This window comes from Sceloporus occidentalis, unplaced genomic scaffold (assembly GCF_023333645.1).
Source record: "Sceloporus occidentalis isolate IW3139 unplaced genomic scaffold, rSceOcc1.0.p SCAF_104, whole genome shotgun sequence".
Classification (NCBI taxonomy): domain Eukaryota; kingdom Metazoa; phylum Chordata; class Lepidosauria; order Squamata; family Phrynosomatidae; genus Sceloporus; species Sceloporus occidentalis.
Window position 1 is genome coordinate 2000039 of NW_028317084.1, and position 18303 is coordinate 2018341.

General features: G+C 37.9%; 1 protein-coding gene across 1 annotated transcript in view; it reads right to left on the minus strand.

Annotated features, from left to right (window-relative positions):
• Positions 1 to 8741: 8741 nt before the first annotated feature.
• The window catches only part of LOC149283430 (heparan sulfate 2-O-sulfotransferase 1), a 104295-nt gene continuing 94733 nt past the window's right edge, over positions 8742 to 18303 (minus strand). The window contains exons 4-7 of the mRNA XM_089497592.1: positions 13801 to 13939; positions 13105 to 13202; positions 11789 to 11946; positions 8742 to 10016 (exon numbers count right to left, since the gene is read on the minus strand). Of these exons, the coding sequence (XP_089353718.1) occupies positions 9790 to 10016; positions 11789 to 11946; positions 13105 to 13202; positions 13801 to 13939 (622 nt within the window). The 3' untranslated portion in view covers positions 8742 to 9789. The remainder of the gene's footprint in view (positions 10017 to 11788; positions 11947 to 13104; positions 13203 to 13800; positions 13940 to 18303) is intronic.

The window sequence follows — 18303 nt, forward strand, 5'->3', positions numbered from 1 at the left end:
CAGAGGAGAAGGTATAAAGACTCTAAATAAATAAATGGCATCCATCAGACTGGTAGTGGTAGATGCATTATTCACTCCTGACTGGGCTGGCTAAAGCTGATAGGAGTTGTAGCCCAACACCATCTGGAGGATCACAGATTCCCCAGCCCATTCTACACAAAGATCATTCTTATAATACTGAGATTGTATGGTCCATACACACTTGAAGTAGCACGTCTATTATGTGGCATCTCTGCTCTAAGTAGAAAATCCCAATTTCACTTTCACTGAGACGCCATTTAAAAGCACAAGAATTATCCTGCAATCAGGTTCATTTAAATAGCTTTAATGCTCAAATGTGAGGACAACTTGAAAGGGCATGGTCTAAAACAACTTGTGTTTATAGAAATTGGCAGAAATTCTTGCCGGGCCCCTTTCATTTTGATGGGGTTGCAGTGGGTTATTATCAGAAGTTGAAAGGTCCTGAAGCTTTCGTTTTGAACCCACAGGTGTTCTTTGTAGGTTCTATTTTTTAATAAAGTGTATTATTTGTTTTCTTAAATTAGCTCATATTGTGAGTTACCACATCTGTGCTATGTGGTAATGAAACCCAGTGGGAGGTCACAGCGAGAAGGGGGGAATTCAGCATGAAGAAAACATCTGGATATTGCTTTGAGATTCACTTGCAGCTTCTTATATTTTATTAAGAGGCACAGAATCTTATATTATGATCAGCCAAAGCAGCCTCCCCCCTTCAAAGCACACAAGCAGGACAGAAAAGATTCCCCCATCAACAAATTCAGGAATTTTTAAAGGTCTTCACAACAGCGTCTGTTTTCAAAGATTTCTTTGGTAACTAATTTGACAACCTAGTAATATTTGCATGTTTTCTTTTACTGGATGTTAATATACTTCATACTGTGAGACTGTCGTGTTTCTTGGCTATCTTGACTGGAGAGGCTACATTTTTCAACTTTAAGAGAAAGGTACCCCTGGCCGGAGCACTTGTACCCATTTCACAGACTGTGTGCAATTACCCAAACCTACAGCATGGAAGATACATGTCTCTCAATGAAAGGACTGCACCTGCGAGTGAAGCACAAAGCAGTGTAGAGGGTGGACTCTACAGTGAGTTTAGAAATATGACTAATCTCTTTTAATCTCCCTTCCCCTCCCCTGCCATTAGTAGATTTAACCTTCAGGAGTCTCTTGCAAGATATACAGCTCATCCTAAAAAGAAGTGAAACTCCATATGACAGTTGCCCCAGCAAGGAATGCTGATGACTAAATATTTAGGAACTATCCCATTAAGAGATCAAAGCAAGCACTTAAAGTGGAGTCATCTGACTGTCCCACAGCTCAAAGACAGCTGCGGCTGAGAACGTTTAGATCTCCAATGGTTTATAAAAAGGTTTTGTTTTTGCACTGCAGCCTCTGAGTAACAAATGGGTATGATGCATTAGCTCAGCAATATATTACTTTTTTTTCCTTTTTAAAAAAGTCCTCTACACTTTACACTACACACACACTCAATATATATATATATTAAGATGGCAGTAACACAAACAAGGTGTGGACCCTGAACAGGACTATCGGCATTCTTCAAAATAGGAAACTACTCTACAAAGCTTATCAAGACCTGGCATTGCCATTGCTCCCATGCCCTGAAAGCCCTCTTCAAGCTTATGCTCGTCATTGGTCAGAGCTACATTGTCCATTTCACAGAAGGCCAAAGTGAAGAAGGCCAAGATTAACCAGAACAAGCACACTGTTGACCAGGATGATGGCTGTTGCTCTAGCTTCCAAAGTGCTTGTTTTCCTGAGTCTTTGCCCAACTAGTGTTCCTAAACCCTGGCCTCTGCTCTGCCTCTGGAATGATTCCTCAGCAAGACACTGTTTTTGTATTCAGGTCATTTCTGACTTATGACTAAGGTGAACCTATCACTGGTTTTTCTTGGCAGAATTTGCTGAGATGGTTTGCCCTTGTCTTTCACTGAGGCTGAGAGATTATGACTTGCCCAAAGTCACTCAGTGGGTTCCGTGGCCAAGCAGGGATTGTAACCCTGAGCTCCCAAGTGTCCTAGTCCAACATTTAAATCACTACAATAGGCTAGCTCTCTTAGCAAGAAATATGATAACTAAATATTTAGGAACTATCCCGTTAAGAGAGCAAAGCAAATACTTTAGAGGAGTCATTTGGAACAATTCTTATGCAATTATACTTAATGTCTTGATTTCTGCCAAACCACTTTGATTTGATTCCCTCACCTGCTTACCTTAAACTGGTTCCCATTTCAGGAGTCTGTAACTCTATTATCAACCATAACTATATCTCCACATTCATCCACCTACCTTCACAATTAATACAGCTTTCCTACTCTAAGAGATTCTTCTATATCCTTCTACATTTCTTGTCAAAGTTATCCTTGCAAAGAATGGAAAGTCATATCCTAATTCTACGCACATCAACACAAATGATGTTTATGAAAGTATGGTACAAAAAGTTTCTGCAATATTTCTATTTTTTATCTCTACCGTCTGCATTTTCATAACAAGTACTGAAAACCTGAAAAGCCATTTTGCTATTTACCAGATAGATTTTTATTTTATATATATATATATTTCAAAAAAAGACATCAGACCATTCTCCCCTATTCCCGTTGGGTATTTTATTTTATGTATCATTTGCATCAGGTAATCAACTGAAACACTTCAACAACAGAAAGCTCTCAGCAAAGTAAGGGAGGGGGGAATGAAGCAATTATCACAGACAGATGTGACAAAAATGGTTTTAAATTTGGGAGAGTATTGCACAACTGAATCTGTATGTGAAGAGAAAGGAAAACAGAAAGGAGTGAGCATCTTCTCTAACATGGATTGTGAGGGAGAAAGGCACTATTTAGCTGTGTGTATTTAAAAAATAATGAGGCACAATCCATGTTCTCAAAATTACATTCGATGCTGCTTCTGTAACGCTCTATTAGAGAAGCTACAGCTTTGTTTTCCAGAATTTAAGCACGAGAGAAATACAAGCATCTAAACAGATTTCTTAAAAGAAAACCTGCTACAAAAATCTTCACAACAAGGACTTCAACTTATAAATAGGTGCCACAGAAGGTCACATAGCTACATGGGCTTAAAATAGGAGATATCCTGGCAACTGATCATCGATTACTCTCTCTTCTGGTCTGATCTCTAGTAGTCACAAAACACTCCACTTTTAAGAGCTAAATTGGCAGTGCACATGATAGAACCTTTTTAGAATGCTCTCTCAGTAGTACAGCTTAGGCATCGTGCATGTATCTTTGTATAGAACAGATACAGTATCTCTCAATGACGTTGTTGTTGTTGTTGTTGTTTTTAAAAGGAAGGTGTACCTTGACTTTCACTCCAGTTCTATCCCCATGTAGTATTACTTGGTAGCAAAACACAATGAAATTAGTGGGGATTTACTCCCAAGTGCATGGAGCTAGGATTTTATACAGAGACAAATGTTTACAGTGGGAAGGAAGAGGCAGTTGCTCATACTAAGATATGCAAAATGTCTAAAGGGACAACTTTCCCTATTACATCAGAAGTGATCATACTTTTTAGCTCCCATTTCAAATAATTTAAGAACTCAAGGCTGAATGAATATACAAGATTTGAACAACTCCATGTATAATGAACACAATGTACAAGAATATGTTGTAAAAATGCTGACATTTTCTGTATCAATCCCAGTTTAGATCAGAAACCAACCATTATCTGGACAAAGTTCTACATGTTTAGTGTTTCCAAAAAGATAACAGTAATCAGAATATGCAACAAATATTGTCTAGTTTTCAAAAATACTTTTTTTTATAACTGCAGAATATGATTTCTGGAACAAAAGATCTAAAGTCAGTGAAATTTAACCATTTTTAAATGATCTCAAGACTGAACTATGATCACATTTGGGATATATACACACAACAGAATGCTGGAACCACTTAACAATAACTTAACAGTTTAACTTTTGGACTTGTGTGTGTGCGCACGCACATGTGCATGCCTTCAAATCACCTGTTGATTTATGGCAACCCCATAAATTTCATAGAGGTTTTTTAGACAAGGAATACTCAGAGGTGGTTTTGCCAGTTCCTTCCTCTGAAATATAGACTAATACACATATAGAGCAGTTCAGCAACATACAGTTTCCATACTTATATCCCAATTTCACAACCACACTGAGTGCACTTGCAAACGTAAGCTTCTCATTATTTCAATGAAGCCATGTGCCCAATGGTGTGTCCGCTTTCTTATGAATAGTGCTGCCATCACAGACAGGGAGAGGGGCATTTATATCAGTAATAATACTTATTATATGAAGAATACTGTATTAAGAAATCTTGACAGGTAGATAAACCATCTGTATACTTGGATTTGCAGGACAATTAAAAATATTAGAGAAGATACAGTACCATATCCTTGCCTCAGCAAACCTAAGAATTTCTTTAATCCCCAAAATTGGTGAACCTCTTTTCTGTCAAAGGCTGAACTCACTTGAGGTTGGGGCATGTGGGTCAGGCCCCACATGCCAGGAGTGGTGGGACTGAAGCTGGCAGTTGATGGGGCCAGAGCCAAACTATTATCAGTCACATTCTTCCCCATTTTCTCTTGGACTCTTTCCTTTCTCATATCTTCCTCCCTCATCTTCTCAATGCAACACATGTTAGGCAGATTGCTCCTGCCAGAGGTCCAACCAGATCATTTTCAGAAGGCTTTTGAATTTAGGCTGTGGGTAGTGCTTGCCCACCCTTCCTTAAGCCTTATCAAATGTTCTTATTAACTGCACTTTTCAATGTAAGCATTAAAAAATTTCAGTAAGATTAATCATACAAACTAATTATCAACAGACTGGGCACTTCATTTTTCACGAATACCTGTTATTCAATGCAAATTTAATACAGGTTTACAGCTGGTGAAACAGTGCCCCCTGTTGCCAAGACCTAAAGGGACAATTTTTTTCATGACAGCCCAGTATACACTATTGGACTTGTATGAAAAGTAGAGATTACTACTTATGAACCTATTTAGCAGATTTTGCACATTAATTTTCTCAACATTGGATCTCCTTGTCCACCCATTCCTAAATAGGTATATTTAGAAGTATATATTCATGGTTTTGAATCAGTGGACAAGATCTACCGCACTTCTACAGCCCTTCATCTGTACAGAGAATATTTCTTTTTCTGCACAGGAGAAGGGAGATTTATTTTATAGCGGTCAATTGTGTTTTACAGGATGCACTTTGGAGGACTCCTGAAATTACAAGCAGTCCTCTGAGCAGACTTGCATTCTGCAATTATGTGAATGCAAACAACTGTCTGAAAAAGTTAGGATATATCACCAAATGATGTTTTGTCATGGTATCTGATCCAGCACTAAACACACATTATTTTCAAGTGACCAACAATCTAGGATATAAAACCACAGATTGGAGTTGATTTACAAACTACTTTATAAAATAATATCTTGACAATCTTTTCATCTCACAGCCTTTCATTTCGGATACAACACAAAGCTGGTTTCATTTGGGATGTGGTTTGAAGCCACTATTTGGGACAGCATTCAGGGATTATTGGGGAAAAGGGAGGTAGAGAGAAACCACACAAACTATAGTGCTTGCCTATATGTCTGGGACACAACACATAGTTTGGTACTGTAACTAAATCAATCCTGTGTGCCAGCAGAGCACCCTGCTCACACTTAAGTTTGCACAGCAGCCAATTTCTTAGGTGTTATATGTAAGAGAAATACATTCCAAATACTCATGTTTTCAACATTTTCAAATTACCTACCCATGCTTTTTTGGATGTATTACAGGTATCCTACTTTTGGAAGAAGGAAAATTTTGGATATGTGACATTGCTTACTGTACTAATATTTAAAAGGAATGTGGTTTTTCTTAATTCTTTAACTTCTACAAGTTTTAAAAGCAAGAAAATCCTTTCGGCTACAAGAGACTTTTAGAAGAGAAACACCAAGCAACAAACCTACTATATCCTTAGTTTGGAAACAAAACTCTACCTACCTACCTTCATCTGCAGGAGAAGATTTGTCCCCCACCCTGCCCTAGAATAGCAGAAAAAAGCTTGGGTGAAAGATGAACTGTACTTGAGATATTCTGGAATAGTAGAGATTGAAACTGTAGGGAACAAAAAATAAGTAAACAAAATAGCAAAGACCAGAGTAGTTTCCAGCTATGTGGATATAAAGAAATGGAGTAGTATCCTAAAGACCTACAGCCTGACCAGCCTCTCTCTCTGTAATGAGATTCAGATAATGGCCACATTCAAACAGCATAAACCTGGGCGCCATGTGAAATAACAGCTTATCAAGAATGAGCAGCACACTGGCACATCCTGCCTGATCATTCCTACTGTTTGTTTATTGTGACCTGTCAATCCATCAGGGAGCCAGATCCCTGGTCTGTTTTCTTCCTGCCAAGCCTGAGAATTAACTATACAACAAACACAAATCTCTGGATTGTTAAGGAGACACAAGTGATATAGCTTCATAATAAACAAGCACATCCTAAGAGCAGGATCACAATTAGTTTGCACCCACCAGTTTGCTGGTTTGTTCTCTATAAACCAGAACTCTCTTCAATTGCAACTTGTTGCTATGTCCAATGACAATGTTCTTTACAATTACAGTATTAAGGACTTTAAAACTATTTTTTGCATTTGCAAAGCAAATGTATAATAAGAGCACAAGATAGCCTTAGTTAAATAACACCTTCCTAAACATCTTTCAATACTGTTGACATGAACAGATAATGTAAGTCACATTTTCAGTTACTTCTATAAACTTGCAAGTGTATTTTAACTGTTTAAACACCTGTACTTCACTTTTTAAAATTTTAACGCTTTTATGAGTGCTCTCTTTAAAAGTAGTTTGCAAATGCTTCATGCAAAGAATGTCAGAGAATAAAGTACAGATTATTTAGAAAGAGAATGCAATGGATGATTGCTCTCAAAATATTATTCGTCTTTTATCACAGTGCCATTAAACACTTCTAATTTTTGCCTAATTTCTAACTAAAGTATCACTTTATGCACCTCATGAAGTGTCCTTTCACCCACAAAAGCTTATACCATAATACATACATTAGTCTTTAAGGTGCCACAAGACTCTTTGCTTTTTCCATTTCTGTTGCTATCATTTTTGCAGGCTCTTTTCACAGTTCTGCAATTTTCCAAACAGGTAATTGGAAGAGCCAAACTATCAACAGATACTTTAACTCTGACTGACAGTGATGGTACTTGGTAATATTATCTCGTCCAGCTGAATATAACCCAAGAAATTTCATTCATGACTTACAACTAAGCTAAAGCATAAACAGCATGTGCTTAAAACAAGCACTTTGGAAATATGAAAGTGCCTTTCTAATTTTCCACTTTCTGTCTACTTTATTATATTGCCAATGCAATCTTATGGATATTTACATGGGAGTAAAGCCTATTTGGTTCAAAAGGCTTCAGTCCTAGGTAAGTGTGCACATGATTGTGGCCTGAGTATGTAACATAAACCTGAATGACCAAAGTGATATATCTAACATGTAATTAATTTATACACACTCACTTTGAGGGCATGTCCACATAGTGGAGATTTTGCTAGAATGAGCAGTCAAACCACCTCATGAATTCTGTAGCATGGCAGTATCTCAGAAGATCCAGGTGGAAGCTTTGGAAATCATTTGCACAATAATGCTGGAATCTACATGTTAGCAAGAACTCACATCATGCTATACGCCCTCTCATTTTTGAGGTACAATCTCAAACTCTCACCCGTTCAGAATACGAACAGATTCAACAGACTCACTGCATAACCATTAGCCTAGACCATCAAGATTTTAGCTGTGCTCTGAGCAACACCTGAAGTTGAACACACTGGTTCATGAGCCTGGTATAAGTTAAGTAGCCAGTTGGTCCAATAAAAGTTTATTTCATTTTCCTGTACTCATTCATCTGGAGCAAAATGGCTACAAAACATGCTGGCTCAAAGTAATAAAGCAAAAGAACAAAATCTATAAGCAATGGTTGCTAACTGAAAAGAAAAAAAACCTGCTTAGGAAAGCAGTACTATTTTTAAATCTCTCAGAGGATGGCAAAATAAAGAGTACAGCAAAATTAAAAGCTTTACTTAACAGTCTCATTACCCTTTTACAATAGGATCATGTTTTTGGCATAAAAACATTCAGTTTATAGACAGTTAACCTCTTTGTGTTTGTTTAGCAGACAAATGATTTGGTAAGGTTTCCTTATCAATACGTCTACACTGCACTTCTAATGCTCTACAAAATGTGAAGCTCAAAGCCTAAATTTAATGAAATGAGGGGAAAATGCTTCGAACTTTAACACTATATATTTTTTTAAAAAAACAAAAATTTACAGATAGAGAATTTTAAGTATTCTAGAATTTTTCATAGATTTTGTTCTATCCCATTACCTAACCAGGTGCGAAACAACCTCATGTATATAAGTACGATAAGGTGCTAACCGTGACAAATGCAAGTTCACTGAACTTAACAAAAGGCAGTTCTATGAACACGCTGACGTCAATTTCTCTGTATCTCTCTTGGCCAGGCCACATGCTTCCGTTTTCCTTTTCCTTTAAAGCATGATAAAAGGATGCAGATTTCTGAAAAGGGGGCTCCCGGACAAGCACACTGTGTATTTAAAGTTGTTGAGGTCTGTGAAGTGCATTTCAGCAATGTCCAAGGGTTAACTCAAAACTGGAATTGTAACAGCAGATGGGATGCCTTTACTTCACATACAATAAAATGGGTGCAAAACCACTTTAAACTATTACTTGTAACCTTTTGGTCCAAATACATAAAATGTGCATTATTTACAGCATTTCACTCGTTTTGCAAATGCAATGCTTTAAAACACATTATAAAGCACCTTAGTAAAAATATTCTACAGGTAAAAGTATCTAAGTAGGAAAACCCTAACCATACCACAGCTCACTATTTGAGTCATAATATGGATTCACCAGTAGTTATTTAAAATACAAAGAATCAATGGAACAATGATACAGAATTCACTATTTGTTTTATATTTATGTGCAGGCAAAAGCCAGCTTCTTATAGAGAGTTTTCCCAACATCAGTTGGAAGTTCAGAGGATATTTTAATGAAAAATTGCCTTCATTTCTGGCCTTTTGACAATATCACTATGGAATCTGAATTTTTAAATACACTGATCATCAGTTCTAGACTCTCAAAATGAAAACCCGGATTTACAAATATGGGCACCTCCAGCTGCAGCATTTCTTAGCAGAACATGATTAAACATTCCAGTGAATGTTATATGATATGAATGTACAAGAACAAAGCACAAATTTCAGCCAGTTATTAACATTATTCATATGTGTGTACAACCCAAATCTCCACTCTGAGGCTAGGGAACCAAAACCTTCTCTTCCCAGGTTAGGTAAAATAAGCTGTCTTGTGAATCAAAGAGCACATAAAGGAAAGTTTTCATCCTTACAGTTTCAGCTATACTTGCTATATGGTTAGCTTCTGTAATTATGGGTAGGCGTCTTCAAATGTAGAGTAGTAACCTCCTGTGTGAATATTAAAACAAACTGAAGCTTATACTTTTGAATTATCACCATTATCTAGACAGTAGCTATCTTCTTTGAGCAATCCATAGTACATTCTATTGCGCTCAAGAATGAAGTGTCTCAGCTGATTTATCAGCAACTTAGAGGAGTTGGTGCTGAGAATAAGGATGTGGCCACAAGGTTTAGTCCCTTAACCTGAAAAGATGCATTGTTCTTAGTTCGACTTAGGATAGATCTTTTCATAAAAAAAGTTTTGTGCCAGAATATATAATTCTCCATCTTTTTCCCGAACTGCATGTGCTCTGACAAACTGAAATTGCTCCAGTGCAAATTCATAGAACTCATTCTCCATTTTCCATATTTCAGATTGCTGCAGCTTTGCAATGGTTTCTTTTGTGGGGAGTTTTTTCTCTGTTGTCTTCCTAAGATGAGACTTCTTGCCTAAAAGCAAAATATACAGTCTTAATTTCACTTTGATTTACATCCTGAATATTCCTCAAAGTACACAACACAGACTAAAAAGTTTGTATGTACTCTTTAGTCAGCAGAATTCCAAATGGGTACATAAAGTGACATAACTTGGGCCAGGATTTATTAAGCCTTTGGGATGGAGAGACTGGAAGCCCAGCAGTAAGTATAAATGCATTAGCATTAGTGAACTCTCACAGTGCACATTCCTCCCACTGCTTAAAGGGCTTAATTACTGAAACCATAAAGAGGAAGTGTTTGCATAGGGAACTGCATTTCCTCATCACATTCATTTAAGGTATCTGTTTCAATCATGATTAATGCCTATTTAGAAATTCAGTACTATTGATAATAAAGTTAATAAAAACACAGACCACATAACAATTGGACAATTTGTTTTACAGAATTCACAGCATGGGAAGAAGTATGACATCCCAGCCATTTATTGTAAGCATATACCATTAACAATAAGCTTACAATATAAACTTATATTGTATATACTCTTCCTCTATCGAAGGGCTTCTTAAAGTTCCAGCAGTCTCTAGCAACTGAGAAAAAGAATCCAGACAGGAAGTACTTCCACTGCCATACCTGCTTTATCTTGAATACTGATCCAACAGCCCATACAAATATACTGAGAATCCAGCTACTCATCAGAGTAAGTGCATTTACTAAGGCAGGGCTATCTCCTGATTTGTCAAACATGGGCAAAGGTAGCACCTATCACTGATCATTCAACCATGTGTTTGATAGTCAGAAGGTTTGGTAGATAAATCATATCTGATCCAAAAATTATTTGAAAGAGTTGGATTTGGCTTACTGATATCCTTCCATCCAGCAACACACAGAACTATTTGTTCACTGAAAGACTACATATCCACCTCAGAAATAAAACTTGGGAATAACTAGCTACAAATAGTGAATTATTTTAACTTCATTCCCCTTTCTAATAATGACAGTATAACTATATTATGCTCTGATTGTAATTTAACAAGGGATAACTTGATTCATTTACTATGTTAATTGGCATGTTTCAGTTATTTTTAAATATCGTAGAGAAGCAATACGTTTCAAAGGCCGGTTTATACTATGCTTCTCCCTCTGTTCTGGGTAATGAGATGACAAAAAGGTGGATAGGAAGGGTCTGTGTTTTGTACCATCACAACAATGGTTTGGTGCAGTCAGAATTTTTAAAAGTAACTATTCTACCTTTTCAAAATAATTATTTTTGTAACAAAAGTAAGTAGTTATTAATGAGGAACAGCAATTACTTTGACAAATGTAACTGTGACAGTAACTAACTAAAATGGGTTTGAACTCTAACTAACTAGTTATTTTAAAAACAGCTTTCAAGGCTCTGGTGAATCTGACTGGTATTTGGAGCCCAACAAGGTCATGACAGAACTGTTTTGTTTTTCGGTTATATACAAAGAGAAAAACAAAGAACACATGCACATGCCAAGTACCAAAAGATGAAACAGTCAATGCAATTTCATGTATCTTTTGGGGGAGTATCTTTGAACGCCCCCCCCCCCCCCCGTTTCTTAGAAAAGAAGCTTATTCATGCAAGAGTAGGCAACTTGTAGTTCTGTAGATTTTGTTAGATTGTAACTCCTAAGAAGCCAGTATAGTTAATAGTGAGGGATGATAGTTTAAAAACTTCTGGAGTGCCACAATCTGACTCCTTAATCCTAAAGAATAAAGATTTAAAAAGACTAAGGTTGACCTAGTGTATAGTTAAATACCTGTGCGATATAATTCTGTAGCACCCCTGAAAAAACGGGGCAAAGCTGCCTCCAGCAACATAATAAAGTCTTCAAGCTCTTCAGTAACTCCCACTAGGAAATATTCATTAATCAAGTTGTATTTGGCTTGTTCCAAAGCCCATCTGCTTCCCACATTCCTAAAACGATAAAAAGTAATTACAGGAAGGTTTTGATGTCTGCCAAGAATTTTGGTTCCCTTCATTTAGATATTCTCACACCAGGCTAAAAGAATGGCTTGGCTGTTATCTTTGCACAGGCAAGAAAACAAAGTTTCAGCCACACACATTTTTAATTTCCTTTCCTTTCCCCCCTATTTCCCACTTTTTGCTCTCTTCATTGCCTAGGTTAGATGTCAAAAGATTTATGGTTCTGATTTCTAATGTCTTGATAGCACTAATGCCTTTTTCAAGTCTCTTGTGAAACAATTCAATGAGGAAAGTTTCGCCGTTGTACCTAAGTTTTCAACAGTATCTTAGACATAGCATAAAAACAGAAAAAGATACATTTCAACCTTGCACAGATCTTCAGTAATATGTAAGTAATATTTGCATTTGAGCAAGACTGAAAGGAGAAAGAAGAAGAAGAATTTCAGACTTCTGGAACATTTAAACATTTATATATTACATATTTTATAAGCACTTGCTCATGCTTTCTATCAAGAACAATCATCCATTTGTTTCTAACACAGAAACATAGTGCAGGGAATTTGTCATTCCTGAAGTGGCCTTCAAACACAATATGTTACTGACGGTATTATTTTAATAATAAAAAAAGCATCTCACGCTTTTTTCCTCCTGCTGTCAGGAGTGTAACAATTTGATCTGAACTTCTGCATATGACAACTCAAATTCTAAGCTTCAATTTCCTGAGAATGTCCAGAAAATGCTTCAGCTGTGGTGGACACAAATGTCCATCCATAGTAACTGCTATAAATTCTGTTTCCTTAGCTAAAAATAAGAGTGGCTACAGCTTTGGCCTTTTGATTTTTTTCCTGTTTATATTATGCATAACAATCTGTGTCAGGGGATGGGGAGGTATACCTTACACCAACCTTTTATCCAAATTACCCAGTCATTAATACAACAGTTTTGAAAGGAAATCTATGGCTTAGTTTGGAAATGGCTGTGTTCCTCTGCAGCATGTAAAACAGTTTTCTTGTAGAACTACAAAATACTCTTGTTAAGGTGCAATATTTTTTCCTCAAAAAACTCGAGTTCTGCTATACCTTCTGGTTTGTTAAAATTCACATTACTAATACATATGATCTGCAATTTAAGCCAGCTTCATATTCTTACCAACATTCAGAGCTGTGGCCACAGAAGAATGGAATTTGAAGCCAGAGTTTCTCAGGGGCACAATCTGAGCCTCCAGCTGCTACACATTCATCAAAGGTCTGGAACAAACACAAAAACTCAAGGGTGAATGATCCATTTTCATCTTGAACTTCTTAATGTGGTTATGCTCTTGAATTAACTTGGGATACAAGTACATTACTTCACAATATATTACAAAGAGGCCTATTTTCACAAATGTGCCTGCATGTGTCAACCTTGCTGGTGTTGACTCCCACTTGTGTGGACCTTACAATGGTCATGCAAAGAGAGAAAGCTGTGCAGTGTGGCATTTGGCATGCACTACTGCTGGTGATCAAAAAGCAATTACTGCAGCAATGTTCTGTGGAAGGCATTAGGTATTCACAACTGCCTCAGAACATTGCACCCATGCCCAGGAACGATCACATACAAAGAAAACCTTGTAAAAAGCAAGCTCTCAATTCCTGTTCCCTACACACAAACACACAAGCAGACTTTTCTACAGAAGGATTTTTTTTTGCTTTCACAAAAGCTTCCTCCTATGAGTGGAAGGATACATTTTGTTTGATTTCACCGTGCTAGCAAAATCTGCTTTTGAAAATTTCATTTAAAAAAAATCTTTTATATTATCTATAGTAAGACTAAACAGTAAACAAAGACCCAAAGATATACTTTTACTTTTTTATCCCCTTGCTTTCGCCTTCGAAGTCCAGGCCTGTAATCATCACCAAAGCGCAGGAAGTAGTAATAAGAAACCAGCCGTTCTATAGGATCTCTTATGACATTGATGTATATTGGTTTCTTTTTAACACCAAATCTGAAACAGAAAAGATAATCCAGTTGACAAATCAAAGCATTTCCTGCATGATATAAAAGTGGATCTGGGGTCAAGTTTGTTTCAAAAGATGTTTCCAGTTTACCATGCAGTTGGTGGAACAATGAGAAGTAGACAATGCGTTTTATATTTCAAAGGTCTTACAATATATATGCTTTTGATATTTTTTTCAAAGACCAATCACCAAACCTTATCCTAGTACATTCCATTTCAGTGCATGAGATTTATGTTTAATATTTACATGCATCCATACAGTTTATTTTGACTACTTAATATTATCAGCTGAAGTCTTGTCTGGTACTTCTGCTTCTAACAGATGCAGGCTTTCAAAACTATGCTTTGTAAGAAATAAGATAATGCAGCTGGTCCAACCACAATGGCCAGATGGGGAAAAGGATGAGGATAAAGGAGTTGCTCAAATGTCCTTTTGCTTTTCTAATGTCTTGACTGCTTCACAGAAATTATTGGTAAGTCTGGTGCAAATTGGTAGCTGGAAAATTAATTAAATATTAGCTCAATGCACTAGATTAGAAATTTTGGAAGACTGTATTGAATTTAATACCGAACCTTTCTAGAGCTATTACAAGCAGTTTGGCAGTAGCCCTGCCCACTCTCCAACTGCCTTATTGGCTCTCTTTCTGCCTAAACCCTCAGTTCCATGGGTGCCAAAGCATCAGCCCAGGAGCTAAGGAGAAGCAAGGCACGACGAGGGGAGGATGGACGGGTTTGTGTGAATTCACAGATGACCACTCAAAGAACTACAGTTACAAGTAAACAACCTGCCCTTCTTCTTCGTGGTCTCTGCAAATCACACAAACCTGCCCATCCTCCCCTCATCGTTCCTTGCCTCTAGACTAGCAACCTGTAGGAGGAGGGGGTGTCATGCCACACATTAGGGCATATTGCTCCCAAACAGAATCACTGTTCGTGAACCTGAGCCAAAGAACACTGAGACACAAGAATGAACAGTCTCAACCATGTGGCGACTCTGCAGAAGTCCAGCAGAGAAATTGAATACAGAGTTGTAGTTGGAACAACAACAACCACTCTAGCTCAAGAGCTATTCACACATTCAGAAAAACAGGTCTGCCTGCTAACTTGTATGTTGCACAGATAGTTGCTTAACCCCAGCAAAAGAGACACTTTGGAGGTATTGGCCATGCCTACTCTGTATATGAGTGAAACAAGAAATAACTCTGGTTGGGAATGCCCTAGAATATCCAAACAGTTAAAGAAAATTGGAAGAGAAATATCTTGCCTGACATGGGCAGAAAACAAGACCATCAATAAAAATAAACCTAAGGCCTAGACAAGCAGATGTCAGACTCCTGACAAAAACGTATAGCATTACAGTTTTGTTGGCAACAGTGACCTCCAACACAAAGCTATCCAGCAAGTACTGGATGTGAAAGCAGAAGAAACTATCGACTGGAAATGCTTATTAAACTAGTAGGAAAGTACTGAAAACACAAGAAGGTATTGTGTACAAAAGCTTCTTGGTCCAATATGAAAAATGCACTACAACTTGAAAGGTTAAGAAACTTGCAGCAATGTAAAAATGTGCAACTCATGGTTTCAACAATCAAAAAGGGTTTGCCAAGCTCTCAGAAAAGTGAAGGTACAGCTATAAAGAGATGTTTAATGTAGGACAGGGACAGTCACACAATAAAGCTACATGAAATCAGTATATAAGATATGGTGGCATCAACAGACAGATCCTACAAAACCCAAAAGTACTTTAAGGACTAAATGTCCTTATTAACATACAGAATGAGGCGAACAAAATCTGAGCTCAAAAGTGTGACCAGCAGAGAAAACCAGAGAGAGATTCTCCACACAACAGATGTGATTAGTTGAAGGGTTCGACAATACATCCCATCCACAGTGACTCTAAACAGCGTGGATCTGGAGAAGACCTTCAGTAAGAAATTCTGAAATTATGCTCAAGAGGCATAACTCAATCACCTGGTCATTGGAGAAGAGGAAATAGTACCTCACTCAGTGCCATCAAAGTGCAGTCAATACACTGGCGACAAGAGAGGAACAGTGAGAAGAGTATGAGATAGAACTCGTGTGACAAATAGGACATGTTGCACTTAAAAAGCGTAATGTTCCAGGACGGCCAGCATGAAAATAAGCACCTTGCTGAAAAATTGCAGGAACATGTATAGCAGTGGCCCATCCCGTGTCTGGAATACTAACCATGCCCAAAAAGGGGTGTTAAGACTCCTTCATGACAAGAGCTAGCTAGAGGGTCAAAGCATGATATAGAGGAATGCACAATGAAGAGTTTTCCCCAAAGAGGGCTGTACTTAAGATTTGATAGGGTAAGCAAACAGTATACCAAGACTGGTATAGTGCCAACGAAATCATGAATGAATCACAGAATCAAGAGTTATAGAATCATAAAGTTGGAAGAAACCTGAAGAGATACCAAGTCCAATTCTGTGCCTTGTAGAAATACAACATCAAAACAATCTTGACAGAAGGCTGTACATCCTCAGCTGGAAGACCTCTAAAGAAAGAGAGTCCACCACACTGTGAGAGTGTGCTGCACTGCCGAACAACTTTTGCTGTCAGGAAGTTCCTCCTAATGTTTAGGTAGAATATCTTTTAGTGCAACATGAATCCACTGCACTGTGCATTATCCTCAGGAGCAGCAGAAACAAGAGTGCTCCATCCTCAATACAATACCCTTTGAATGAGGCCAGCAGAAGAGGGATTCGTGGCAATAAACAGTGAAGTCCTGATATCTGTAGAGCAGCTGACTCTGAATCGACCCAAGTATCCAGCAAGTAGTCGGCCAGCATGAGCATAAGAACTTTAGAAACCATACAACCAGAGCTGCAAACCCCAGTATTCATGGATTAATTATCCATGAACTAAGCAATCATGGCTTGAGAATGCTCATATATAAAATCAGTCACATACCTATATTTCAAAGGAACACATGAACTGTGTCGAAATATGTAAGGGACATTTGTCCTGCCCTTCTATGGTGTTCTCAAAAGGCTAGCAGCAAGCTGAACCACCAAACAAAGAGAACAGTCTATTTGCATGGAGAAAATTGTAACAGGACCCCACATTGCCGTGAACAACACAAGAGAAAGGCAACTCAAAATGCAAAGCAAACCAAAATCCCAACATAGTGGGAGCTCCTGGATACCCCTGTGCAAGTGTCATGTCAGGGCATAGTGACTCAGAAGAGCACAAACTTCCTATTTCGGGAAGGAACCTGAAGCAGCATAGGAAAGGTGCAGAAAATGCATAGAGCCATATTAATGATGCATGTGATGACCAGAAAAAACACAGCCACCTCATCATAATAACACTGTGTGACAGAGATGTCACCATCGGTACCTCCAAAGTACCTCTCAAGGACCAAGAAAACTCTGTTAATAATAGACATATAGTACTGAGATATTATATGAGACTAAAGGAAAAGTCGCCAAACATCTCTATATAAGGAGTATCTGAATTTTTTTTTTTACATTGCCTCCATATAGAGTGAGGGATAGCACCAAAGGGTGGTCCTCAGTAGTAAGGAATTAACCAGCTGTGTTGCTTTTGGGAGAAATGGAAAATATAATCAACTATCCATCTCTGGTACAGATGGATGATTATGTATGGCTAACAGGGAAATTACTGAATGAGTAGTCCTCCACATGGAAATACTGAACTGCTATGGTTCCTCTGTAAGGAGCACAGGATTGTACTTACATTGGGTGTAAATATATAGATGATGGGCTCATATTAGTTAGAGACCAATGGGTTATATCCCTCCTTTCTGATGGGAAAGAAATAGTACCAAAATTAGGTCCCCAGTAGAGGAGTGAAATTGTTATCTGTTCATGCAGAAAATATCAAATAAGTAGCCCTCGGATTTGAGGGAGCAATCAGCCATGGTGATTCTGTATGGAGCAAGAGGTTGGTTACAATAAGCAACCTTTGGCATAAGGGATCAAACATAGAGCGATCAGAAGTCTCTTAGGACTTGTATATCCCATACAGAGCCATATGGATGGAGTAGCAACCTCCTCAGTTTCATTTATATAGAACTAAAGATGGTATCAGTTCTCAGTAGAGGGAATAGCCACTTCCTCTGATACATCTGTATCAAGAGAATGACAGTGCAGCCCCTCGGCGTGGAGGGAGCAAGTACATCCTTAGAGTAGTCCGTACAGAGCAAGCGATGGTACCGAACCTCAGCATAGAGGGGATATAATGACCCCAGTAATGTCTGCACCAAGTGTGTAATGGTATGCCCCTTGGTATGGAGGGAGCAACCATGTCCTCAATTCAACTGTCTAGAGTGAGTGACAGCACTGACTGGTTCTCGGTACAGA